At 32.6% G+C, this 27,080-nt stretch overlaps 11 protein-coding genes across 11 annotated transcripts; 3 read left to right on the top strand and 8 right to left on the bottom strand.

Moving 5' to 3' along the window:
* Positions 1–111: 111 nt before the first annotated feature.
* Positions 112–810, bottom strand: SVP26 (Svp26p; the record flags this gene model as incomplete). The annotated part of the gene is made up of 1 exon (XM_041552111.1): positions 112–810. One exon carries the CDS (start codon positions 808–810, stop codon positions 112–114), a length of 699 nt encoding a protein of 232 aa, XP_041408045.1.
* Positions 811–1,108: 298 nt separating this feature from the next.
* Positions 1,109–2,191, top strand: HST2 (histone deacetylase HST2; the record flags this gene model as incomplete). The annotated part of the gene is made up of 1 exon (XM_041552110.1): positions 1,109–2,191. One exon carries the CDS (start codon positions 1,109–1,111, stop codon positions 2,189–2,191), a length of 1,083 nt encoding a protein of 360 aa, XP_041408044.1.
* A 151-nt stretch (positions 2,192–2,342) lies between these two features.
* Positions 2,343–4,166, bottom strand: ULP1 (SUMO protease ULP1; the record flags this gene model as incomplete). Its single annotated transcript, XM_041552109.1, has 1 exon — positions 2,343–4,166. One exon carries the CDS (start codon positions 4,164–4,166, stop codon positions 2,343–2,345), a length of 1,824 nt encoding a protein of 607 aa, XP_041408043.1.
* Positions 4,167–4,707: 541 nt separating this feature from the next.
* KABA2_08S05478 (Rab GTPase family protein) lies at positions 4,708–5,325 on the bottom strand (the record flags this gene model as incomplete). Its single annotated transcript, XM_041552108.1, has 1 exon — positions 4,708–5,325. One exon carries the CDS (start codon positions 5,323–5,325, stop codon positions 4,708–4,710), a length of 618 nt encoding a protein of 205 aa, XP_041408042.1.
* Positions 5,326–5,874: 549 nt separating this feature from the next.
* KABA2_08S05456 (uncharacterized protein) lies at positions 5,875–12,219 on the bottom strand (the record flags this gene model as incomplete). The annotated part of the gene is made up of 1 exon (XM_041552107.1): positions 5,875–12,219. One exon carries the CDS (start codon positions 12,217–12,219, stop codon positions 5,875–5,877), a length of 6,345 nt encoding a protein of 2,114 aa, XP_041408041.1.
* Positions 12,220–13,143: 924 nt separating this feature from the next.
* Positions 13,144–14,094, top strand: LSP1 (lipid-binding protein LSP1; the record flags this gene model as incomplete). The annotated part of the gene is made up of 1 exon (XM_041552106.1): positions 13,144–14,094. The coding sequence occupies one exon, from the start codon at positions 13,144–13,146 to the stop codon at positions 14,092–14,094; it is 951 nt and encodes a 316-aa protein (XP_041408040.1).
* Positions 14,095–14,350: 256 nt separating this feature from the next.
* On the bottom strand, positions 14,351–16,237 carry AEP3 (Aep3p; the record flags this gene model as incomplete). The annotated part of the gene is made up of 1 exon (XM_041552105.1): positions 14,351–16,237. The coding sequence occupies one exon, from the start codon at positions 16,235–16,237 to the stop codon at positions 14,351–14,353; it is 1,887 nt and encodes a 628-aa protein (XP_041408039.1).
* A 354-nt stretch (positions 16,238–16,591) lies between these two features.
* Positions 16,592–17,809, bottom strand: KABA2_08S05390 (uncharacterized protein; the record flags this gene model as incomplete). The annotated part of the gene is made up of 1 exon (XM_041552104.1): positions 16,592–17,809. One exon carries the CDS (start codon positions 17,807–17,809, stop codon positions 16,592–16,594), a length of 1,218 nt encoding a protein of 405 aa, XP_041408038.1.
* An 801-nt stretch (positions 17,810–18,610) lies between these two features.
* ATG17 (protein kinase regulatory subunit ATG17) lies at positions 18,611–19,939 on the top strand (the record flags this gene model as incomplete). The annotated part of the gene is made up of 1 exon (XM_041552103.1): positions 18,611–19,939. One exon carries the CDS (start codon positions 18,611–18,613, stop codon positions 19,937–19,939), a length of 1,329 nt encoding a protein of 442 aa, XP_041408037.1.
* A 324-nt stretch (positions 19,940–20,263) lies between these two features.
* KABA2_08S05346 (acyl carrier protein) lies at positions 20,264–20,641 on the bottom strand (the record flags this gene model as incomplete). Its single annotated transcript, XM_041552102.1, has 1 exon — positions 20,264–20,641. One exon carries the CDS (start codon positions 20,639–20,641, stop codon positions 20,264–20,266), a length of 378 nt encoding a protein of 125 aa, XP_041408036.1.
* Positions 20,642–21,053: 412 nt separating this feature from the next.
* On the bottom strand, positions 21,054–26,819 carry DCK1 (Dck1p; the record flags this gene model as incomplete). The annotated part of the gene is made up of 1 exon (XM_041552101.1): positions 21,054–26,819. One exon carries the CDS (start codon positions 26,817–26,819, stop codon positions 21,054–21,056), a length of 5,766 nt encoding a protein of 1,921 aa, XP_041408035.1.
* Between the last annotated feature and the right edge of the window lie 261 nt (positions 26,820–27,080).

Below are 27,080 nucleotides of genomic sequence, written 5' to 3'. Positions count from 1 at the left end.
CATGTTTAAAATAAAGAACATTTTTTTTAATATATATATATATATATTTTTTGAATGTTTGATTAATACTTTCTTTAGTATTGATAATCTACATACACATACACACACTTACTATATCCCAAGATTATCATAATCACGTTGCACTTGAATACCAAACAACGCAAGTATTGAATATATATATTTACGTACGCTATGGATCACGACTCTAGCTAATCCAACAGTTCTACCACGGAATTTCGTAGCATTTCCACTATCATTCAAATCAGTAATATCATCTGTCTTCTTGGCTTGTTCAACCGTAGTAGGTAATATATAATCACCTGCACTTAGACTAACAAACAATGCAAATGGCATGAACCAGATACAGATGGCAAAAAATGACGATACTTGAGAAAATGTAGCTCTTCTTGGTGGTACATAATTTGGATCATAACGGAATTGTGGTGGAATATCAACTTCATTGAAATGTTTGAACCAAAGATAATGATTCACCACAACGACAACACAACTGGATAAAAATGTTAAGCTGGTGAGACTAATAAACGGAAATTTTTTCAAATTTTGATAATATAACATATGAGACGCCATAGTGAAAAGTGTTAATTTTATAGGGAATTTATCGAAGATTAATAACAATAGCAATATTATTTCAATTGCCCATATCGTTCTAGTTAAAAATCTTCTTGTTGGTTCAGTATGTTCCTCAACAATCTCACTAATATAATATAAACCTGAAGCAATACATAATGTTAAAAATAAAAATCCAAGGACATTTCCTGCTATGGACAATAGTTGCAAAACAACAGCCATATCTTAGTAGTAAAATCAGTAGTGCTTTAAATCTCAATAATACGAGATATTCTTGTCTGTTGAACCTTGAAACCGTTTTTCTCCTTACCTCTATCATTCTAGTTTCATCCTTTAAAAACCGAGACACGTTAAATATGTATTTATTTATTCATTTTTCCTTCAATTCTGTTGACTCGAAAATATAAAAGATGAACCCAAATCTCACAAGATAAAGATAACATGATTCACTAGATAAAAATGCGAGGAGAGGAGAGGACCATTACGAACCAATTCGAGTATCACTACGACCTCATCAAATATGCCAAAGAGTTCAGAGGAAGCTACAAAGAAACTTGCAAAATTATTGATAGAAAATCCGAAGAGTAAAGTGATCTTTATGGTAGGTGCGGGGATCTCGACTTCATGTGGGATTCCTGATTTCAGATCACCAAATACCGGTCTATACCATAATTTATCAAAATTGAATCTACCATATGCTGAAGCAGTCTTTGATATTGATTTTTTTAAAGAAACACCTAAACCGTTCTATATGTTAGCATCTGAACTTTACCCTGGAAAGTTTAAGCCATCGAAATTTCATTTATTAATGAAATTGTTTCAAGATAAGAATCGCTTACACAGAATATATTCTCAAAATATAGACACTTTAGAAAGGGAATCTGGAATCTGCCCCGAATATGTCATAGAGGCTCATGGGAGTTTTGCAGAGAATATATGTATAGAATGCAATAGATTGTATAAGAGAGATGTTTTCAAGAATAAATTAAAAGAATATGAAAAGAATCCCAAGGATGAAAACTTAGCAAGATGTGAAGAATGTGATGGTCTAGTAAAACCGAATATTGTTTTCTTTGGAGAGGATCTGCCACGTAGATTTTTCGAAAACTGGGATTCTGATCTTGAAGAAATGGAAGAAGAAGGATCTAAAGAACAATTAATCGTGGTTGTGGCTGGAACATCATTAACAGTTTACCCATTTGCAAGTTTACCAATAGAGGTACCGAAAACACACCATAGATCTTTGATTAATCGTGAAATTGTAGGAGATTTCTTACAGGAGCCCAGAAAGTCAGATATTATTATTAAGAGTCATTCAGATGAGGCTGCCCAAATTATTGCAGAAGAATTAGGGTGGACAACGGAATTAGATACCTTAATGGAAGAATTTGGTATATTGGAAACTGTTGTAGCTGTCAAGGATGAATTAGAGTCAATTTCAAAGGGATTGAATGATTTGACAATAAAAGATGAAAATGGAACTATCACTAAAAAAAACAACCAAGAGCTTAGAAAGTGCACCTCTGAAGCTTCTAATGGAAGTGATAAATCTAATGGCGATCATATAACTAACGTCAAAGATGAGGCAATGCCAACAAAATAATTCTAATCGTCATCTCTCGTGTTAAGCAGTTTAAAAATACAATGTCACAATACTATTAATACATATAACATTTGCATAATTCTACATATTCTTCTATAGATTTTACCCATTACTAAATAATGATTCACATTTGTTTTAATGTTACACACCCTCAATCTGACATAATTAAATATGCAATATACATTCTCATTCTTGCTGCATCTTCATAACTGAATGTCAGATCTGAATCTTTACTCAAGTACAGAGTATTAAGACAAACATATATACCACAATCGAAGCCGTTTGGTTGCTGAGGACAACTCATATGGTTCAATTCAAAATCTTGACCAATAGTCTCTTTACTTTCATTAATGACATAACCTTTTAAATCGTTCAAGATTGCGAAACTCATCGCATTAGGGCCATGTGATAAAGAATCCACATAGTTTATGGATTTGTTTTTGATATCTATCATGCCCAGGGCCCAATGAGATTGGTTTAAATTGATAGGAACAAATATTTTATCTAAGTCTGTAATTTGTACCTTCTTCCTCTTCATCCACCTCCTTACACCTTGGTAACCACGTTCCGATAGACTGGTGTAGAAAAATGAATTGAATGCAACTGTATGTTCAGTGGTTCTTTCGATAGATTTCATAAAATATTCTATAACGGTGTCATTCAGCCATCTTCGAGGAGTTAGTGTTTTGACATCTCTAACCCGCACTTCAAAATTATCTTTATTACTCAATACACCATTGTCCTGTCTGTTAAGGGCATCTTTAACACATTGGATTTGTGAACTGTCCAATTGTGGGACAATTACTTTAGTTTTTTTAATTTTCTCTCTCTTAGCTTTTATTTCATCTTGTATTTGTCTTCTACGTGCAATCAATTGTTTATAATTTCTAAATTCATTCTTAAATTCTAGGAGAGTCTGGTCAAGTTTGAAACTGTCATTATAAAAATCTTGTCTTTTCTTTTCTAGAGATGTCAACTTCTGTTCTTTCACAAATATTAAATCATCATCTGTCGATTCTGTACGAGATTCTGTGAGATTTTTCCTGTTTTCCATAAGAACCCTTTTTATCCTTTCCGTGATATCAACAATCGAATTTTTTATTCTATAATTCTGAGCTGTACCAATCTTTCTATCTCTTTCTAAAAGTTTCAGTTGCTCGTCACGTTCATCTCTAATAATTTTTGGAATCTCATATTTACCAGTGAATATCTGTCTAAGATATGAAACTTCATCCGATCTCCCTCTTAAGATCATATTTGCATTGTTAATATTTTCTTTTCGACGTTCATTTTTACGATAGAAATGGGTACCATACTGTCTATTAGTATCTCTTTTACCATTAGTACGATTCTTCTCATTAATTAGGGGGCTATCAGAGGCACCTATTTCTGTAGTTTCCCATTTATCCCAACCGAATGGATCCTTTGATAAATTGAACTGTGATACATTGTTGTTGTTGTTGTAATTATCTATGGTATCGGTATCTTTTAAATCGATCAGTTTTCGTCTCTTATTAAGAGTGTTGATCGAATTTTCATTTTGGTCCTCATCATCTAAATCTTTAGTTAAATCTATTATATTCTGTTTAGATTGTTGATAAGGGTGGAAAATTTTATGTAAGGCATTTATTCCTGTATCTAAAAACCCCGTAGATATATTCGTTAACACACCTCTATTATTTTCTTCTACTATTTGTATATCATCACTATCTGATGGATTATTTAATGAGGATGAATTAATCGAGACTAATGAATGGGGGGAGGAGTCATGTGAATTTATTGAGGAAGAGAGTGAAACAGTTCTAGAATTTGGACGTCCGTTGTAATGATTCATTGAATATCCCGAGGTACTTATCGCTCTTTTAGTACTAAATAAGGAAGGTCTACTATATCTGGATCCATATATCGAAATAGTAGAATATAATGGTGTATACGGATTTTGAAGGTTACGCCTTTTATAATTTTGAAGAGTCATCGAGCAAAACCAAACTCCGTTCGATACTCTCTATTTAACCTATAACAACTAACAAGTTATAGCACTAATTAGTCAGTAAATTGGACCTTTATGTGCTGCTAATTGCAACTTCTACACCCTGTTGTTCTTCATTCATAATCAGTTTTATAGTAGTTTTCCCGTATCATTGAATGAAAATATTAACTTTTGGATGGCAAAATTGCTTGCCGCGAATGGAAGCGGAACATACGAAACAACAAACCCTATATTAGGGTTTATATATATATTCTCAGTGACCAAGCAGCACTAACTTGTTCATAAAAGAGTACGAACATAGTGTTGGCAACCAATGTAATACGACCAAGCATGGTTGGATTTATCCCGTTATCAATTTAACTATAATTTTTTAATTTCTATTGATATATGGCGTTGCGGTTATATAATGTACATAAGAAGAGCAAAATTTAATGCTAAGACGGCTCTAATAAACGAGAGGGACATCGATATTTCTATCACTAAGTATGACATTCTCTTCTTGTTAACTTAATTAGACTGATGCTATTTAACAACAGTTTGACTTAGAACCGCTCTCAGCACCTGACTTGATGTTAACGTTACCATCTTGACCACTGGCATCTGACATTTTATTGTTATCGATCTTTTCTTGGATTAATTTAGCCAGAGTGAAGAAGATGTCGTTGACATTGGTATCATCCTTTGCACTAGCTTCAACAAAAGGTAAACCTAACTCCTTGGCAAGAGTTTCACCTTGTTCATAAGTAACAACTCTAGTGTCCATATCAGATTTGTTACCAACTAACAATAATTGCGCATCATCATTCGCATGATCACTGACAGTCTTGAACCACTGGTTAACATTAGTGAATGTTCTTTCATCCGTAACATCATAGACAAGTATAATACCCATAGCACCACGATAATAGGCTGTAGTAATAGTTCTGAAACGTTCTTGACCTGCAGTATCCCACAATTGCAATTTGACCTTCTTACCATTAATGTCTACTGTCTTGATCTTGAAATCGATACCAATAGTAGTAATAAACGAAGGACTAAATTTATCTTCCACAAAACGAACTAGTAAACAGGACTTCCCCACACCTGAATCACCAATTAGCAAAATCTTCATAATCGAATCATAGTTTTTGTTACTACCTGACATCTTTCTATTCTTTTTATATTTCTTTTTCTAGAGGTAATTTAAAATTATATTGCGTAATACGAATCACAGCTTTTAAAAACGACAACAATCACAATATATATTAATACTTAAGAGGTCGAGTTAGTAAGTTTAACAGTAGTACCTTCAATTGGATATTAAATAATTATAGTAATGCTATTAGTTTTGCTCGCTCCAACCTATGCCAATGCTCTTATTGTTAATAGATGTCAACATCATTGTTTGCCAATATCGTACACAACCCAAAATTATAAAAAAAATAGATACAAGCGAAAATTATGAAACTCGGCGAACTGTTTCTCCTTGAGAAGAACACTACAGGAAGAAGGAAGACCAAGACGTCTAAACGTTCTATGAATATGGGGACTCCATTTCTATTATCTAGTCAAGGTAAGAATGTTTACATAATTTAAATTCTATAATAGTTTAATTGGTCCTTATATATGTACAGATATAGAATCTATAAAAATAGCATTACAGTTGAAAATAAAAGTATCGCAGAGGTATCAATGAAATCATATATCGATACACTCAAGCGTAGTAACTTCTCCAAAGAACACCTTCCAAATCTTCTAATTCTTCAGTGGTAAATTGAGTTCTATCAAACTTCCATGTGTCTGCTCTTACTTTCTTAAACTCACTAATAGTGTCCTTCGCAGACCGTCCGGCAACACCACTTGTTCTTGCCCACGATGCCAGTTTTGATAATTGTTCAGGCATCCATCTTGGCAAGGGGAAAACATAGGGGAAAGCTGATATAATGGCACCTAATGCCACAACTGATGCATGAATCAAAGTATCAGTCTTTGATAATTGTTTCTTTTGTTCCCAAGAAAACCCATCTAATTTTTTGGAAAATCTGTCAATTAAGTTGTTCAGCTCGTCAGAGCTTTTAACATTGTGAACTATATCCGAAAGTACATCTGCCGCCCGAATTCTGACTTCAACAAAAGTAGAATTATAAACTTGAGATACCACAAAATCCAATATAAATTCTCTTTGATTGTCAGTAAGTTGTAATAATTCAGAAGATATGAAATGTTGAATAAATGCCAATTTCAATTTAATTTCGTAGGATGTTTTGGTAGATTGAGATTGTTCACAACTAGAACACATTAAATCAATAATATGCTGAATCTGATCTTTATTCATAGGTAGGTATGATATAGCCAAAAAGTCTGTTGATGCGTCTATACCACCTAAGGTACAAACATCTTTTTCCTTCATCAATCTCAATAAAAATGGCAGGATATATGTCACAACATATGGAACAATTGATAACTTGTTTGGACTTCTTATTAAATCTTGGAGCCAATGGAACATTGTTGAACTCATATAATAGTATGATGTTTTCAAAATATCTTGGGGTGTCATTCCAGTAATTTTATCATATTCTACATCTATTTTATGGAAATGTTCTTTAATAAGCAAATCAATCTTACCAGGAATTGGACTTAATACCACTCCTAAGCTATTGGAATTTCCTGGACTAACTTCTAGTAATGCCTTTACGTTCTTATACGATGGGGTAGTTTGTATTTGACAAATTATACTTACAAGTCTACCAATAGCCTCACGAACTTGATCATATGGATGATCAAATACTATATCATCAATAATGTAATCGATATTAGGTGATCTAAAATCCATACTCATCAGAACACTACCCAACATTAATATTCTTGAAGCTTGGTTCCCAAATTGTTCCGAAGATTTATCCATAAGCTTTTTTGAATTATCAAAATTTTTGAAAAATACAGAACATCTTCTAACGTCAACAACAGACGGTAACCACCAGCATAATGTTCCCCAAATTTCGAATGCATCCTGGTTAAATTCATTATCTAATGCATCCTTCATAAATTTATCAACAAATTCATCCCTCTTTTTCTTTTCTTCTTCATTCATATACCTAGAACCACATATCAGAGCAGCCAAAATTTCAATCGACATAATGGTAGAGGATTTATCATACCTATTATAGAATAATGAACAAAGTTCAAATAGATCATCAATTTTTAAGTTGGTGGTATACTTTCTAGTTATTAATACGATAAGGATGACCATAAATGATACGTCTCCGCTACTAAACACGCAATTCGTCTCATTGTCCTGGATCAAACACCTCATCATATCTTCTAACCATTGTTTAGTAATCAATTTACCTAAATTCATGAAAACTTCTGTTTCGTTTTCTTGTAATTTAATGTTAATAGGAGAATTTTGCAAAACCTTTATTGGTTTTCCCCAACATAACCAACCTACGTAAGCCTTTCCATCAATAAAATACTTTGGATTGTTAAAGTTCGACATTTCTGCTTTAAAAACACTTTGGAATTCATTGTTAATGGTGGTATCAATTTCTGAGACAAATGGTGGATCATATGTACTTTGATATGCCTTAGATATATCATAGTTATAGTCTGATAACGAAATAACCTTATTTGCAATGGCTAAGAAAGATCTCACAACCAAATGCACCATTTCAGGATGTCTCTCTTTGGTTTGGTAGAAAATGGCTTGTATTGATTGTTTTGATGTTTGAATTTCTAAACTTGCCTGAAGCTTACCGATGAATTGAATAATAAAAGTTGGAATTTTCCAGTTCCTCTCATCATTTTTATCTAATAAAGATATTAGAGAATTTTGAACACTGGATAATAATGAATAATATACCCTACGTTTTTTATCTTTGGATGCCTTTATTAATTCTATACGCTCATTTATGACACTATCAGATGGATCGATAGGTGTGAACATATTATTATCATACACACAAATTGAGGAAGGAATCTTAATACTAGTTACTAAATCGAGCAATAATTTCTCAGCGTATACAGATATGTCCAAATCATTTATTTTATAACAATCTAATAGCATCAATGTAACCTCCTCCATATGTGAATAATCAGACAACAATCTTCTTTGTATCTTTCTCAAACACAAAACTCTTAGAATTATTTCTATCTTTTTATTTTGTTGTTTTTTCATATTTTCTCTTAAATCACCCAAAAGGAAACAGATTACATTAGAATAAGAACCAATAAGTTGCTTCATACAATGCAACAAACAACCTTGTGCAGGTTTGTGGATATCAGGATATATTGAACACGATAGACTAATTACATCATTAAGCAATTTAGATTCTAATTTAGACGGGTTACGAATTGTGGAGTGCAACAATACTCTACTCTGGTGTAAATTATTAATTTTAACAGCAAATAATGATCTGGTAAAAGGTTCTTCTAAATGACGAAGTGACTGTATATTTTCCAAAAAATCATATTCTAAATTCAGATTTGGGTCATCATTAAAAATGGTTTCCTTACCAATATCAGTGAACCAAACCTTCAAACCATGTAATAATGCCTGGTAAATGTTAATATTGGTATCATGGTTAGAGGACAGGAACTTAAAAATTCTATGATAGAAATGACCGATATGTAATCTTTCATTGTTAATTTTGTGATACAAAGCATTGTTAAGTTTCTCGGAGCCTGTATTACCAAAAAAATAATTGTAGGCAAAAATATCCAAGTCTTTGAAAGCAGGATTAGTCGTACCAAGAATTCTATTCACGCTTGAGGAAGAGGCTCCATCTTCGCTTTCGGTTGGAGATTGTTCATGATTCAATAATGGTGTTGCAATTCGAGATGGGATTTCAGATGTTGTAGTGGTATCAATTTCATTACTAATCTCATCCGAAATTAATTGTTCTTGGAGATTATGTAGTGGGTTTTTAACATCAATCTCTGTTGGTAATGTCACTAAATCAGGGCCAACATCTTTGCCGTTATCACTATCTTGATCGAGAAATACATATGGAGAGAGACTAGCAAATCTGCTCGAATCTGCACTCGACAAAGCGCCCAATCTTTCCATTGATTTTTTGGATAGTAAGGAAGTATAGTCTGCATCAAACAATAGACTTGCACCTGATAAAGAGTGTGTTAAAATTAGAATATATTTCTGAATGTTGTCGTTACTATCCTTTTCATTACTGGACTCTTTTAATAGATTTTCGATTTCATCTATGCATTTGCTTGTGATTCTTGTGAAAATATTGATACACAACTCTACTTCTTCTGCAGTTGGAATATGCCATTCAAAATTCATATTTTGATCCATGAAACGTTGTGGACTAAATTGTAAAGCACCCCATTTTTGTGAAAAAGTTAACGTATTTTTTTTACTGAAAAGGTGGGCTTCCCGGATCTCTGTAGTAGTCAATGATGCACATGTACTGTGAACTAAAATAGAAGTGATTACATCTAATGGTGGATTTGTAATATTTTTGAAAATATATTCCAGAGAATCAATAAGTTCTTCAGAAAAGGTAAGTATGGCTTCATAAGATTGTCTTAAAACATCATTCAACGCAGTCAAGTATAGTACTAATCTAAGATCTCTCCTCTGGATTTCTGTATTACTTCTAACTGAACCAGCACCACGATCAATTTGATCCTTTATTTTAATAATTAAAGTTCCACAAACATTCTTACTTAACGATATATCTCTCTTCACAAGTGATGCTAAGCAGGTGGTTAAAATTTCGAAATTTGGGTTACGTTCATTATAAGTATCATTATCCCAGAATTGTTTTGTGAATTGTTCAGTAAACATTTTAAATATGGAATCATCCATTGCTTGAATCATGATCATTGTAGTTTGGTTAACCTTAGTAATGAACCCTTCATCTAGTTCTGTATCAACTATTTTGAACAATTTATCGATGTATGAACGCAGAACAGCTCCCAATATTGTAGTGGAACCTCTAAACGCCGATTCTAAAGTCTCTTCGTTATATTGGAAATCATTAGACGAGTGACCCTCCTTTAAATGGTAAAAATGCTGTTCCACGAAAGGTAAAGTATTTGACTCAAAATTAATATATTCGTCTTCCGTTAAAGGTACTTCGAATGGAATAAAGGATGCTATCGAAACAATACCATTAATTAAGTTACTCGAAAGGTTAATATCATTCATATCTAGTTTGGTTGTCAGCATATATAATATATTCATAATATGGACTCGATACAACTTATCCATCACCATAAATCTAACCACTCTACTAAATTGTTTTAACGATGCAATAATTCTATGTCTGAAATTGATATATTCGTCACCTAAAGAATCATATAACTCTACAAGTATTTTATCTAAGGCACTTGTTGTACTCTTGGGACTTAATTCTACCAAATAACCGAAACAAGAAATATAATAATTTGAAATATCTGGATTTTTATTTTGAGCACCAATAAACAATATATTCAAAAATGTATTTGTTAAGTTATCATGGCATACTTCAGTTAACATCATTGGATGAGTTGAATGTCCCTCAGATTTAATTCTTTGTTCTCTTTTTACTCTACCGTGATACATCTTAATAAAAGAGTGAATAAATTTAGCAATTGGTTTTGTCCAAAATCCACTATTTGATGGATGGACGAATGTTTCTATAGCTCTAGTCAAAGTATGAAGATATTCAAAGAAAAATTTGTTGTCGGAACCATTGATTGAATAAATAAAGGGTCTAACAGTTCTTGAGAAAGAATGAATTTGTCCATTTGTCCTTAAATGACCTTGCAATCTATTAAATAAGAAGATCATTTGTTCTTCAGTAAAAAGACCATATTGATTAAATCCTTTATCTGACAATTTTTCACGAAGAACCCTACCATGATAATCTTCCAAGATATTACCAACAAAATCATACATATGTGTATCGATTGAAATATTTGCACTTGTGGAAGCCCATAGACCAAAACAAAACGGTAAATAATCTATAATACTAGTTGTGTTTTCTTCTGTATGATAATGGTAAGGGACAAATGAAGTCATAATTGGTAAAATGATTGGTAAAGTGGTTGGAGCAATACTTGCCAGTAGAGTATTCATTGTTGTCTCTAATAATTTGGTATCACTTTGATCAAAAAATAATTTTGACATATGAGCTAACTTCAACAATAGTCTGAATAAGTTTAAATCATCCTTAGAGGTAATATCATATCTGATATAATCTGAATCTGGATAAGGTAAGAACTCACAAAGAAATTGAAACAATTTAGTATGATCTAAGACTAAGCCATCTTCTTTAAGTAATTCAGTATAATTTGTACCATGATTATGTCTATCTAATAATTTTTCTATGACTTCTATATGCAATTGTCTATAAATTTTTTGTCCTTGTACCATAGATAAATGATAATAAACGATAACTAAAGATTTTCTTAGTGATAAAGGAAAATTAAAATCCAAACAATTTTTCAATTCATTTGTCCAGTGATTAACGTTAATAATACATTTAGTCTCAGGAGTGATTCTACCAACGGCGTTAAAGTCAGGTCCAACAAATTCCATATATTCGCCATTTTCCTCAAAATCATCAGGTTCACCATCTTCTTCTCCTTCATCGAAATTTGCAATATCTTTCTCCTGTGGACTTGTACTAATAAATTCATTAATACCTGATTTAATATTACGTATATCTTTATCGGTGATTGTGATTAACCCTTGAATATCTAGAGAACTTATGGATATGTATAGGTTCAATACTATGTGACAAATGTATCTAGCTCTATCTAAATGTGATTCAATTTGATATGGTAAATGATTTTTGGGGTCGAATTTCAATTTAATTGGTCTACTAAACCATTTCGATTTTGGATCATATATTTCTTTCAAATGTTGACTAAGATCTGTCTTATAATCCAGGTTATATTTATGCAACCTTTTTGTTAAACTGGCAGTATCTGTAGTTGTTGGCGGCAATTCTTGTTGTTGTTCTTCATTTTCATGTTCCACCACCGTAACATTTGATCTCGATTTCTTATTAGTGTTTACAGTAGTATCATCTACCACACGTTTAATACCCATAATAGACGTGAACTAATCTATAAATGCTTGTTTTGAAATGCTAGTAATGATATGTGTTTCTCTTGTTCTGTATTGTGTCAGCCCAGATGTAGTAACTACTTAATAGTTCAAGAAATATGTTTTCTCTGACTGTAATTATTTCTTTGGAAGGCGGCAAATTTTTTTCTTCCTTACGCTTCACACATATTATATTGCTGTTTTTTCTCGCTTTCCGTACATACAATTTATTAATAGCGAACCGACAGGGCTTTGGGTCAGTGGCAAAATACGTTATATATAAAAGAATAAAGAATCGTTCAAAGAGTAGTAGTGACGATAGTAAAGAGTATCAGTGTACCAAACCTGCAATCATCCTGTCATTATACAGTTATATATATCTCTACGTTTTGTGGGGTAGTTTGAATATCAATCCATGGATACCAAAGTCTCCTTTTTCGCGTCAAAGATTCCGGTATAACTTGTTACGATGCTATATATTGCTAATGTCTCCATTCTTGGCTGAATACGGAAATTAGCCGGCATCGCTTTTTCTTCACCACCAGAAGTCGCCGCTCCCCCCTCACGTCGTGTTTCGTGACACCCACGTGACCCCTCCCCCACCCTCTACCTCACCCGCTGCGGAATGTGCAAAAAATTTCGTCGTGACGGGGTTTTGGCCCTTAAAGGAATGGACAACGGAGGGACAAGGCGAATTGAATTAAGCCGTTTGCATCCACCCCTTGTTTTTTGGGGGAGGAATTTTCATAAAATGAGGTCCAGTTCTAAAGGGCAGCTGAATGCACTGAACGTTCACAATTCTTATATAAATATAACAGATGAAAAAAAACACTTTTTTTGAACGCTACCTTATTTCTTTTCTTCCATCAGTAATATTAATACAATACGTTAAAACAATCAATTAACCTTTATAACCGACATTACAATATGCATAAGACATATTCTTTGAGAAATGCCAGACAGCCTACTGCTGCTCAATTACAATCACCTCCACCTCCTACTTCTACCACCAAGTCTCGTTTCTTTGGTAGAGCAGGTCTAGCTGCTTCCTTTCGTAAGAGTGCAGCCGGCTCCTTTGGTCCAGAATTAGCTAGAAAACTGTCTCAATTGGTCAAGACTGAAAAGAACGTGCTATGTTCCATGGAAATCGTCACTAATGAACGTCGTGCTGCCGCTAGACAATTGTCTCTGTGGGGTTCTGATAATGATGACGACGTCTCTGATGTTACTGACAAATTAGGGGTCCTGCTATTTGAGTTAGGTGAGTTGCAAGATCAATTCATCGATAAATACGATCAATATCGTGTCACTATGAAATCCATTCGTAATATTGAAGCATCCGTACAACCATCTAGAGATCGTAAGGATAAGATTACAGATGAAATTGCTCATTTGAAATATAAGGATCCTGTGTCTCCTAAGATTCCTGTCCTAGAACAAGAATTGGTTAGAGCAGAAGCAGAATCCTTAGTTGCAGAAGCTCAATTATCTAATATTACTAGAGAAAAATTGAAAGCTGCTTATAATTATCAATTTGATTCTATGAGAGAAATGGCCGAGAAATTTGCTTTGGTTGCGGGTTACGGTAAAGCTTTATTAGAATTACTAGATGATGCCCCTGTTACTCCTGGTGAAATTAGGCCTACTTATGACGGTTACGATGCCTCTAGACAAATTATTATGGACGCAGAAGCTGCATTGGAGGCTTGGACTCTGGATTTCGCAGTGGTTAAACCAACTTTATCATTCCATCAAACAATTGATGACGTCTACCAAACTATGCCTGAGGATGAACTTGAAGATGATTTGGTCGATGATGCTGATGTCATTGAAGATGTTCTAGAAGATGAAGAACATCCAGAAGATGAAGAATATTAATCACATTTCTATTTCATTCCCCCTCCCCCGAATTTTTAGTACTTTCTTTTTTTTAAACTCATTTTTTCCATTCGTTGTATACATTCTTCAGACATCACTTCTCTATTAATTATTTAAGTATATATCATAACTCTGTATTATTTTAATATTATTTACTAATTAAAGTATTTTTTTTTGTAGTTATGTTTTGATTATTTTTATCTTACGATAATTATGCATTTTGATGTGTGTATATATATTTATTTACAAGTATCTATCAATCCCGCGGATTTGTATCTGGAAGTAAATTACGATCTTCCAACTCTTTATTAAGCCCTTCGTACCAATCCTTAGCATATGGAATACGCTTAACTGCGGCATGTTGTATGGCGATATTACGAATATTTTCACGATATTTTAATTTTTGTTTGTGTGTAGTCTTATTATTTTGAATCGAATTATGAGTTTTCTTCGAAGGATCCGCCTGTTTAACATTGTTTGGTCGACAATTGATATATCTTAATATATATCTTTCCTCCTTCGTTGCATTATGCCATGTATTGTACCCTTTGTTATTGTCTTTTAATTTGAAATTACGTATCATTATTTCAAATCTGCTAATATCTTCTTCTTTGACATCTTTCAAACAATTAAATTTGACAATCGAGTCAGCTTTAACTTTCCAATAATTGTTACGCATTTCCTTTGTGTATTTAAATCGAAGTCGCTTCATCCAGTTGAATATTATAGGGAAGTTTACAGAATAGCCATTACGAACTAATGATTTAAATAACATTTCAAAACTTGTAGGGTTAGGTTTAACACCATAGTCCTTAGTAAATGTGTTCAGGGACATTAAGGAAAGATCTAGGCGACCAGCATTGCCAAAATGGTACAAGAATAGATTTAATATTTCACTATTAATCATTGTCCTATTAGTGAGTCCCTTGGCACAGGAGGTTTTGTTCTCCCTGACGATATGTTGAACCGTCGTCAATGCATGATCTAGCTGACCATCTCTAAGAAACCTCGAAATACAGAACTTTAAAATGTCATTATTCATTCGAATGTTATATTGTTCAAATAGTTTTAATACTGATAGCCCATTCATGGTTTGTGTTGACTGGGATTTTTGAATTAATGTAATTATAAACCGATGCGATATTTTAATATGAAGGTCTCGCATTGTCTCCATAAATACGGTCCTACCTTTATCAGTTCCTAAGAATTGAAATAGGATATTCCATGTTACATTATCCGCTTTCACTTCATCCTTTATCATTCTTTCCAAATAGTATGTGATGTTTTTATTTTCGTTGGGACTACTCTCTTTGTTGGAATTTTTTAATAATCCAGATAACATCAAATTGTACGTCTTAATATCTGGTTTACAATTGCTTAGTTTTAATATTGCTAGGGATTCTCTCATCGATGCCAGGTCTGACTTTTGGTGAAAATAAAATATCAGGTCATTGTAGGTTTCGGTAGTTTGATAAGGTGCGGTAGTCTTATTCAGAGGATGCAATAATGTTCTTAGTAAAGTCGGTATAATACCATTTGTCAAACTAGAGTTTTTAAAATGGAAATTGGTATGTGTTAATAGGCCAATGTAATTGGTGAATGCTTGGGGGTCTTCCTGAAAATCAGGTATTATTGGGATTTCTGCATAGGAATCCTTTGGGAATATTCTTTTTGGTATGGAAGAATCATACAAGTTATTTTTATTTACAGGTATTCGACATTGTCGTATTAGAAGTGGGATTATCCTACTCAGAAAAATTTCATCCTGAGTCTCTTTAAATTTAGGGTTCGATACTAGTTTTTTCTTGAACAAATTAAGTTTCTTTGCTCTTTCGACGTCATAATCATCTTGAATGGTAAGTCTTTTGAATGGACGTAGATGTTCAAATGTAGATAAATAATCTTTCACTAATTTTTTTTGATAAGCTGAATTTTTTCCTACATATGTTTGATGGTCTTCGTAAAGCTTAGAAATATTTCCAGGTTTGGGCGAGGGGTTGTTCTTAACGTTTCCATTAGAGGTAGATTTTAGCACTGTTTTTGGTAGAGATACAGGAGAAGAAAACATCTGAGGTGTAATCAGTATTCGACTTTCCAAACCTTTTTTGGTAACTAATTCACCTAGTTTCTTTAGGACGCTCATTCATTCATATGTTTTTGGGTTGTAATGTAGATTGTCTATTTAAGTGTCTATATATTAAAGGATGAAAAATCAAATAATTAAAAAGTGTGAAATGGGTTTGGATTACTTGAAATTATATGAAGATCAAATTGCAGTGTCGAGTATTCAAATTAATTAAAACTATTTTCATATATATATATATATATATTATATTTGAGTAAAGAAATCCTCAAGGTTCGCTCGCTCGCCTTGTGAACAAATGAGTGTTGTTGTTCCGTTAAGTAATATATTTTCTATTTATGATTTGATATGCTGTTAAAATTAAATAATTATTTATAATTTATGAAGATTGACTGATAATACTTTAAAATATTTTCAGATTATAATAAATTGTATGATGCTTGTGATTAATGTAAAATAAATGGCCCATATTGTATTACTTGTAGGTCTCATTATAGTACCATCATTAGATGATGTAGTGTTGGGAGCCTTCAATGTACCAGACGGTAATATTAATTCCCCTCCAATATTAGGAATATCAGATAACATGTCTTCTACTTGTTCTGGTGTTAATTCTTCATGGAATACAGTGTTATTTGTCAGAAAAGTTACGATATTTCCAGCTGAGTCAAATAATACACCACCTCTCACCGTAATGTTTCTCGGTCTGTTAAATTGGCCAGTACTAACAGTACCATTAAGGATCAACTTCTGACTCACGTTTCTGTTCAAACCTTGGAATGTTTGCAAAGAAGAATATAACAGGTCTTTATTAGTAGCGTTTGTAGTAAACACTTGATATGCACCGCAACCATTAAATAAACAAGAACAATTATTGTTCCAATCGTAATATTCTGTAGTACGTGATAGATGCTCGTTTGCCAACCAAATAGAAGGCATATCGAAATATCTCCCATCCTGATTAGTCATGTTATTATCCGTAGGCATAGAGAATTCAAATAGAAACAATTTAGTCACACCTTCATATCCGGTGTAAGACCGTATACCTTTCCTATAGACACCACACATACCTTTAACTTTTGATGCTGGACATGGGAAGTTTGAGTATATAATATATTCTTCATCAGATGGAACATACCCTGAGAATCCAGCAGGATCAGGGTTTTCAGTAGCAAAAGAGACTGCATCTTGTCCAATAAATGTTAATGTTCTCCCCATACATGGGGAATCACGACCTTTATGTCCCAAAAAAGTTACATTTATAGTTTGTTTACTAATGGAATCTGGAGCAATGTCAAATAGTGCCTGTTGGGTCCAATTATGAGTATTGTTATCCGAGCCTAGTATAAACTTATGGACATTATAATATGCAAATTTATACAATTGGGTAGGTCCTCTAATATGAGCCACTAGCCTCTCGGATAAAGGTGCATTCAAACCTGAGAACCATGCTGGTGGTGCTAATGTACATGTACAACTCTCCTTTGTAGCGTTGGTGATTTTCCCAACATATCTAAAAGTATCAGCGTAGCCTAGATTGGCAAACCGCAATTTTCCTGATGTTCCAACATTGTCTAGAGCATGGACAACATTAAAAACATTTAGAAACAATATGAAATATCGCAGCAGCATCTAATAATGTTTAATTCAAAATAGAAGAAGGAGATGCAAATGATTTATCTGTGATTTTGGGGATGGATGTTAAAAAATATTTGTTGCAAATAACGTGTACTCGAATGTAAGCGATTAGTACAGAAGTATGCTACTTTATTGATTGAAAAAATCGTTGTTACGTAATAACCCCAAAAACAAAAAGAAACAATCACTAATAAAGAGATTTCTTCTCCAATTCAAACAGAATTGTGCAAATGGTTGCTATTTTAGTCTTTCATCTCTCTGTTTACAGGCAAACAAAATATTTCACTGAAATTTCCATCGCGGAGAATTTCAAAGGGAACCGGGCAAAAGTCTTCCAAGTTCTGTTGGTTTGGGATTGAGGACAAGGCAGAAGGCAGAAAAATATGCAGTATACACGTGAATGGCATGTGACGGAGAGGATTACTTCACAACAATTCTTCTCTTAAACGAGTGCTTCTATACATCGAACTCAGTATTCATATATTTCCATCATCAAACTCCATTTAACAATCATGCATGTTTACCAGGAATTTATAAATATATCCGTGCAGTCAATTATCGAACTGTTTTAACATGCTCCAAATAGGCAAAAAAAAATATAAAACGTTTAATAATCTGATCTGAGTAAAAACATCATATTATTTAAAGGGAGTGTTTTTCATACTTAGAAGCAACTCATCCTATAATAGGCATAATATATTATTTGAGCTATTAACTCTATACACACCAACTTGGGAATTTGTAGAATTTACGAACTATCATACAAACAAGAATATATATATATAGGGTGGTGAAATGCAACCTGATGTAATCGTATCCCCTTCAGAATCTGCTTTATCAATAGAGACCTTTGGAGAAGAAATTGCCAAATATTTCGACAATGCGACCAAAATATTAGTAGAGGCACAAACTTTGGGTAACTCTGCGAATACTAAAGTCACCGAAATTAAAGAAGAATCGTCAATTTTACAACAAAATATATCAAAATTGAAATTTTTATACAACTGCATTGAAAAACAATTACATTTATTGTTAGATATAATTTTAAAGAAATATATTGGAGGGAAAGTAATTGATACGGAATGGTCAAAAAATATTCTAGTTGATTTGGTCAACCTTATGAAATACTGGCAAGATGAAATTGATCAAGAGATTGAAAATTTAAGTAAGATTAAGAATGTCCTTGTATCCAATTCTTCTGAAGATGATAAATATTTATGTGATTATATATCTATCGATGATGTGAATTCATTGCAAGACAAACTGTTGGAAATACCAGTTATTCAAAAGCATATTTCAAACATAAGGATACAATATAAAGGAATGGTACGAAGAATAGATGAGAAGATAGCTAATAAAAGTTTAAAGGAATTGAAAGCTATTTTAGAAGATAAATTTGAACAAAATAATAACAATGATATGTTACTACTGAATGAAACATATCCTGAACAATTAATACAGTTAGAGATGGATCTTATAAATTTTTTGGGCTCATTAACCGCTCATTTCGATAAATGCCAATTATTAAAGGGATACCTGGAAAATAAAGGGTCCGATAATTCCCTCGATTACACAGGATTCAATAATTTGCTAGAAATTGTGAGAAATGACGATAAAGAATTAAATTCAATTTTTGCATCATTATGTGATATTATTGATGATATTGATAAGTGTCTTCCCGAGTATAAGCATTTAATCGAAAGTAAAACTGTAGACCAACATGATTTGCATATCAAGATGAATAAAGTTATATCCAGTTTATCAAAAAATTATGAATATCTTTCTATATTTAAGGATATTATGAATCTTATCGACTTATATAAAGATAGTTGCCTAAAAGAAATAAAAACAGTCAGTGAATTGAGAGATTTCTATGCCAGTTTTGAAAATAGTTATAAATCATTATTACAAGAAGTGGAAAGGAGAAAAACATATTCTAAGGAAATGGAACAAATAATAAACGATTGTAAAACAAAATTAGAAACATTAAATGATCGCGATCAAATGGAAAGAAGAGATTTTTTAGAGAAGCATGGAAATTTCCTTCCAGAGAATATATGGCCAAATGAAATTGAAGAACTAACCCCATTATACACGCTTGACTACAGTATAAAACATTTATAATAAAAAGTTTCTAGATTGTTTTTCTTTTTTTCTGTTGAATTATTTATATATATAAAATTGCTTATTATGATAATATTGTAGAGATAAATTAAAAAAAGAAGAAGAATATATACCGTATTTATTAATGTTCACATGAAAGTGTTAATGATGATTTCTCTTTTCTTCTTCTTGTAGTAATGAAACTGTTCATTGATTATAGATAGACATTTACAAGTAATACAGTGCTGCTACTCAACTGATATTAATTTAAACTTAAAAATAAAATATCTGATGAATATCTAATGCATTGAGTAGGTCACACACCTTCGGGTTTCATGAATACATTTAAAGAGATTCAGGGTTTGATGCAATGTATTTCACTGTTTCACCAACAGTCTTCAATTCATCAGCAACCTTGTCAGGTATTTCAATGTCAAATTCTTCTTCTACAGCCACCAAAAGTTCAACGGTGTCTAAAGAATCTAGACCAAGATCCTTATGGAATGATGTTTCAGCTGCGATATTGGCACCAGCATTACTTTTGCTAAAGGCCTTGATAACGTCTGAGACTCTGTTCTGAATCGCATTAGGAGTTAATTTATTAGCAGTTTCACTATATAGACGAGTAGCAATAACAAATCTGGTAGGATATTGTCTGCTAGCCATTGGAATGGCTCTTTTAAAAGATAGAGAAGCGTTGGTACGTAATACAGATCTGAACATTTTTTTAGCTTGTTTCTTTATGTTGGAATTTATTTGAGATTGGATTAAAGGAACTTTGTATTGTCAAACTATTGATTATCAATTTCTTCTAAGAATATTTCAGTTATCCTTATATATTGTCTCAGTTCATTTTAAAAGGGTGGATATGTAGCTTCCCTAATTAGTTTTACCTGTTGCGGCCACTCATCTACAAACCTCCCCGAGCATATTATTTATTTCGTTGTATGACAAATTACAAATTACAAAAAAGTTGGTCAATCCGAGGACTTCGCATATAATAAGTTGAAGGTTTATTGGGTCGTCCCAGGTGATATTTTTAATGGTGAAAACCTGAAACTAACATCCCTCATACATAAGAATCATCTTATAAAACTTTTTATTTTATTTTGTATCTATAAATTTTTTTTATATTTTAACCATGTGAAGTTGAATTTGAGGCATTAGAACCATTAGATATCGACGGAGTTAACATTAAATTCAAATTGATATTTGATGAACTCCGTGAATTTCTTCTCCCCATGTATTTGGTCAATATTTTATCATCTGGTACTAAGAGTTCAGCTACATGAGTTTGATTTTCCTTCTGTGGCGCAGCCGATGATGATGATGCTGAAGGTGGTGGCATATCCCATGACGATATAGACATGATTTTATTAGGATTTTTAACTGAATTCCTTCTTGACATTGGTTTTTTAACTAACGTTTGATTTGAAGCAGCAATAATGTCGTGGTTTCTTAAGATTTCTTCGGAAAAATTCTTGTTGAATAGTTCTACTAGCATCTCATGATTGTACTTTAGTTCATCTGACGGTAATAGATCCAGATGTAACGTTAAGCAGGCACTTAGTTGTATTGTTAGTTCATCATATGCTGCAATTAATTTTGATATGTCTAAGGGATCTATATTAACAGAGTATGGCCCTTTTAAAAAGACTTTGTATTGCATACTCCCCCCATTTATTGGTGCCGATATTGTACCTGTAATATTTCTCGATAATTCTTCAAATATCTCCAACGAGTCTCCATTTTCTTTTAGTATCTTATGACCCATATTTAGCAAACCACTCAATTCTTGGATCTTTACTTGCAAGGATCTTATTGCATTTTGCACCGGGGAAAGCTTTTCTGTCTTTGTTTCTATAATCTCTGCACGGTACATCAATGTTGGAAAAGTTGATGCTGTAGTGTACGTAGACTCCTCCACCCATAGATCTGCAACATTTGTGGCACCAGGTAATCGTCTAGAAGAACTAAACGTATTCAAATCTCTATTCTCTATATACATCCTAATCTTGTTATTCATATTAGCCATGTTGAGACTTCTTGTATAATCGTTTGAAATGTAAAATCTAGGTTCTACAGTAGTTACATTGATACATCTACCCAAGGTAGGTTTTATTAAGAGTCGTGAGACTTCGTCTACTGATTGAATAATTGAAGAACCATGGTAGACATTTAATAAACGATTTTGCATTGAAGTTATGTGTTCAAATGGTAGACCCTCAAAAATAAAGGTTTTGTTTCTTAACGAACTTGAAAACCCAAATCCCATAAAGGAAACTTTAAAGTAGGTTGGAACAAGTCTGTCCAAGGATTGTAAATCTGTGTAAACTGTAGATATTTGATGATATGCAAATGCCAATCCATTCAGATTGTAATTAATTTCATCGTACGCTTTGATAAGGTCTTTATACACTGATAATGCTTTCTCAAATTTTAATCCCTTTGTAAAAAATTTGGCTGATTCCTTGTATAAATATTCCTTTCTATCAAAGGATGATTGACTTGGTAATGGTGGGTACGATATTGCCTTTAGGACATCATTGGTATCCCATGTGTATGTGCTTGCTAGCAACTCTAAGCTTAATCCGGCCTGAACATAATCTTTCTTCTTGATAGAATGAACATATATTTCATATAGCATTCTATGAAATAATTCAGGTTTATTAGCATCTAATAGATAACTAAACATTTCTATTTGAGATGCAATTCGATCATCATCGTATTCTGGCTGTTTAGGAATTTTGTATGCTTCCATCAAGATATGCAAGAAACCAATAATTTCTTTCAGGAAAGCTGTTAAGCTGTCAAACATCTCATCATCCACTGCAACATGAATCATAAGGAATAAGCACTGGACAAAACAAGTCAATTCATACTCATGTAAATATATTCTTCCAGCTTGGAAACCATTGTATAATTCAGGAATGGAATAATCTAAACATTTTTGGAACGAATGCTCTTGATCCCAAACATTTACAGTAATACAACAGAATATCTTACAACAAACGGTGGTGGCACTAATATCTTGATGTAACGCAAATATATACATTTCTCGAATTAAGGTTGGATTTTCTTTGAAGAGTAGCAGCTGCATTTCACTTATACCATTGATTCCATACTTTTCAGCCAAATCATTTCTTTCGTTACCTCTAGACAGAAAATTCCAAGAACGTTCCAGAATGACTGCAGCTTTTACCCTTAGTCTACCACTTATATTGTATACCGCTTTTCTTGAAATTGGAGCAAGCTGAGGTAAGTTTGATATTTTATGATTTGCAAGCATTAATATACTCTTGAAAAAGTCACACCAAGTTTTCAAAGTTATGCTATTTGGATCATTGATATTAGTGGTTATTTGAAAGTCCTCAATGGTATCTTGACACATATATAATAATATCAATGACGACCGAGCTAATAAAGCTGTAATACCTAACCATTTCCTCTCTGGAAAGTAATCATCCATAAAAAAAGCTCTTATAGTTCTGATTACCAATTCGATATCATGAAGGTTCATTTTTTCGAGGTAAAATTGAGATTCAAAATTTATATTATCCCTGCATTCTTGGACTATCTTCTTGAATGATAGATCACTTCCATACAATTGGTGGGCAATCTTAGTCAATTGACAAATCATTGTAGAGATTTCCATTAATATCTCCACTATAATCTCATCATTGACAATCGAGTCCACATAGTACTTTGTAAAAGGATATTTTAACGGAAATAACTCCGTAAAAGTTCTACGAGGTTTAAAAAGTCCAACATCCTTACAGTACCTTCTAATTTGGATAAAATATAGACAGTATGATGGAATTAATCTTAGCAAATTCTTCAATATATTTGAATTCGTGATATTTCTTATGACAATAATCATGACACTATTAGCAAGACGGATAGTATCTATTTGAGAAGGATCATTTTGAAAAAGAACATACGGTATTAAACTAGTATTAATCGATTTTTCAAAAAATGTTAATATCATTGGATCGTCCTCTTCAAAATTTCGTAAATAATTTTTGAACGGTTCATATAATAATATTCTTTGTAGTAATAAATATTTCGAATTGAGAAAGTTGTGTTCATCTCTATTAAGTTTCTTCACATTGCAGCACCATTCATCGATATCATATTGTAAAGACATTATGACCATGGTTGCCATGGTAAATAACTCCTTTTGTTCGAAGTGCAATTCTAAAATTGATAGCCAGACATCATATGTCTGTAACATTGCTTGTTGGCCCACAATTACATGTTGAAAGGATGCGCTCAAATATATACAATATTCTTCAAATGTAGTGGCATATTCTACTTTCCACTCATCCCTCTGGTTATTGGACGATATTACTGAAAGTAATAATACAAACACAGAAAATTCACATAACGCAATCGCATATTCGTCATCTTTTTCTCTTTTGGTTGCATATGCATTGGTCAAACATTGAAGAAGTTGTAGACCAACGACTGGTAAGTTTGAGTTTACCCCTGTACAATATTTATAGTACATTTTAAAAAGCTTATGTCTACAATTTTTGTCTTTCGAAGACAAAGTCTTCTTAAGGAATAGAAAAAAATATTCAAAAACATTATCGGTAAATCGATCAGAATTAGTTGTGCTCCCCTCATTTGTAATTAATCTGATAAATTCCAAATAATTAAATAATAAAAGGTCAATTGATTTCAAGAGAACAGCTGTGTCAATGTCATTTACTTTTTTTAAAATGTTTAGTACGTCACCTTCATAAAATTTATTTTCAGTAGCATAATCCTGGACAACTTTAGTAAATTCTTCTATTTCCTTATCAACGTTATAATTATTACCTGGATACTCAGAATTTATACTCAAATTAATCAATTTTTTATTTTCTGATGACATTAAATCAATTGTAGTGCCATTTTTATGTTCAATGATTTTATCGTTCTCCTTCAATGATATTTTACCCTTTGCCAGTAATAATCCATTTAAATATGCAAGGACAGTGAGGGTCTCAGATTTGCTCATCACATCTATATTATGGATTCTCACTCTTCCTCCAATCATTTCTCCAGGGGAAACAGAAACAAGTTCTATTTCATTTTTTAGATCTTCATTGGAATAAATGTTCATTTTCACATCTTTATTGTTTGAAAGGATTTTAATTGCTATACTTTTGATGTTCGTAACTTTCTTTTGGATATCAACTAAGTTAGCTGATGAAATATTTAGATATATTACCTCCTGTGGATTATACATGTCATTGAAAAAATTTGCTTTTACCGTTCTCACAGGGATATTTATTGGTGTAAAGGATTCTTCCAAAGTCTTATCATTTCCTATATTTTTTATATTTACTGTCATAGAAAGCGTTCTGGGATTTATTATTATGCCATCATTTGCGTTATTCAAAATTTTTGGAAGCACGCCACCCCAACCAGGGCATAAATCTCGTTCATTTGCTGCTAATGCTACTTTATCGTTCATTGGTGCGTAGAAATGGATCTTGAATTTATGAGGACGAAGATTCAATATATCTTCGGTATCCATAAACACAGGGGATATATCAATGATACCCGCAGATATACCACGTATTACCGAGTCAATCGATCCCTTTGTTGTAGATTTGAAAGGTATAAATGGTGATCTCGCAATGTTTGCTGAATTCTTTTCTCTTATTTGAACAAAAACTTTTTCTGTTAGAACCACCACTAAATATATCTTGTTTTTCCTTATAATTGAATCTGGAATATCTTTAAACAAAACCACCGATGATTGCCTTAAAGATAGTGATATATCTCTATTTGTAGTCATATTGACAATATATGGTTCTGTTAATATCTCGTCCTTCGTTCTTAAATAAACAGAGGTAACAATATTTTCAAGGTTTGGATGTAGTACTGATGGATCAGATCTAATATCTTTAAAATCTACTAAAAAATGGAAATGAGCAAAATTTTCTAAATTTGGAGGTCTAATCTCTAAATTTAATCTTTTGGATCCACTTATTGGGAAATTGTTTGTTAGTCCATAAAAGACAGAACTCATAACGAGTGTTTGTAAGTCTGTATTATCGTACGATAGTAATTCACCCGTGTTAATATCCCTCGCAAAGATACCTTGAAACCCGCAAGGATCTTTCGAGGATATAGAAGACAATGAGTTCGAATTTCTAAGTCTTCCAGTTGCGAATATGTATTTGGCTATTTTAGAAAGTAAGCATGATGCCGATCTAATTAATTCCAAATATTCAGCTTCAGTATTAAGTTCAAACACTAATATCAATCGTATATCATCTAATTTTTGGTATAATTGGATTAATTTATTATACACTTCAAATTCACCAGCTGCATATGTAGAAAATATATGTGAAGATAATAAAAATAAGATCGCACCAATCTCATCCCTTAGCGGTCGTTTGTTGTATCTTCCATATGGAAACGATGGTCTAGGTGGTTTCTTGTAACTCAATGCCTTAACTTCAGTCTCTTTGTTTATATTAATGGTATCCAAGAATGCTGGACTTTTACATTTTTTACTTAACATATTATCGATATCTTTTTGGTCTAAAGATGTAAATATTGATATAATGTTATTATCTGTATGATTACTAATATGAACAAAAGATTTTGGGAATATGACGATAGTAGTTTTAATACCAGGCAATTGTTCACCAAATGCAGTCATTGTAGCCACAAACGCTTCAGGCAAGGGCTTTGAACAAAAATAGGCACGGCACCATTTCTGATCGATGGTCTCTTCAAATATGTATACTTCTGAACCAGCAAAAAGATTTGCATATGAATTCGTATGATTAATTAACTCTGGATGTTTCACTAAAGGTAAAAACGGTTTTACAATCACCCCGTATAATAATTGATCTGTAGGTTTCCAGTAACCCTTTAAATTTTTATTAGCTGACATGACCCTAAAGCAAAGATCAATTGAGTTCACCAACTAAATGATAAATACTGATGAAATCTCAACTAAAGTGGGCTTTCTGACACGATATTCAATGTATATTGCCTTCTAGATATATAAATGTGCTCTTTACCCTTTTATTTCTAACCTAGTTGCCTCTTTCTATATGCAGATCCCTGCCCATTCATTTTTTTGTTTTGAATTTTTCAATTCTCGAATTCGTTCTCCGGTGCCCACGTTTAGGGTACAGCACCATAACCCTAA

This window comes from Maudiozyma barnettii (genome assembly GCF_903064755.1).
Source record: "Maudiozyma barnettii strain CLIB 1767 genome assembly, contig: KABA2_08, whole genome shotgun sequence".
Taxonomy (NCBI): domain Eukaryota; kingdom Fungi; phylum Ascomycota; class Saccharomycetes; order Saccharomycetales; family Saccharomycetaceae; genus Maudiozyma; species Maudiozyma barnettii.
Note: the sequence above shows the minus strand (reverse complement) of the source record. Positions and strands in the feature narration are given on the sequence as shown.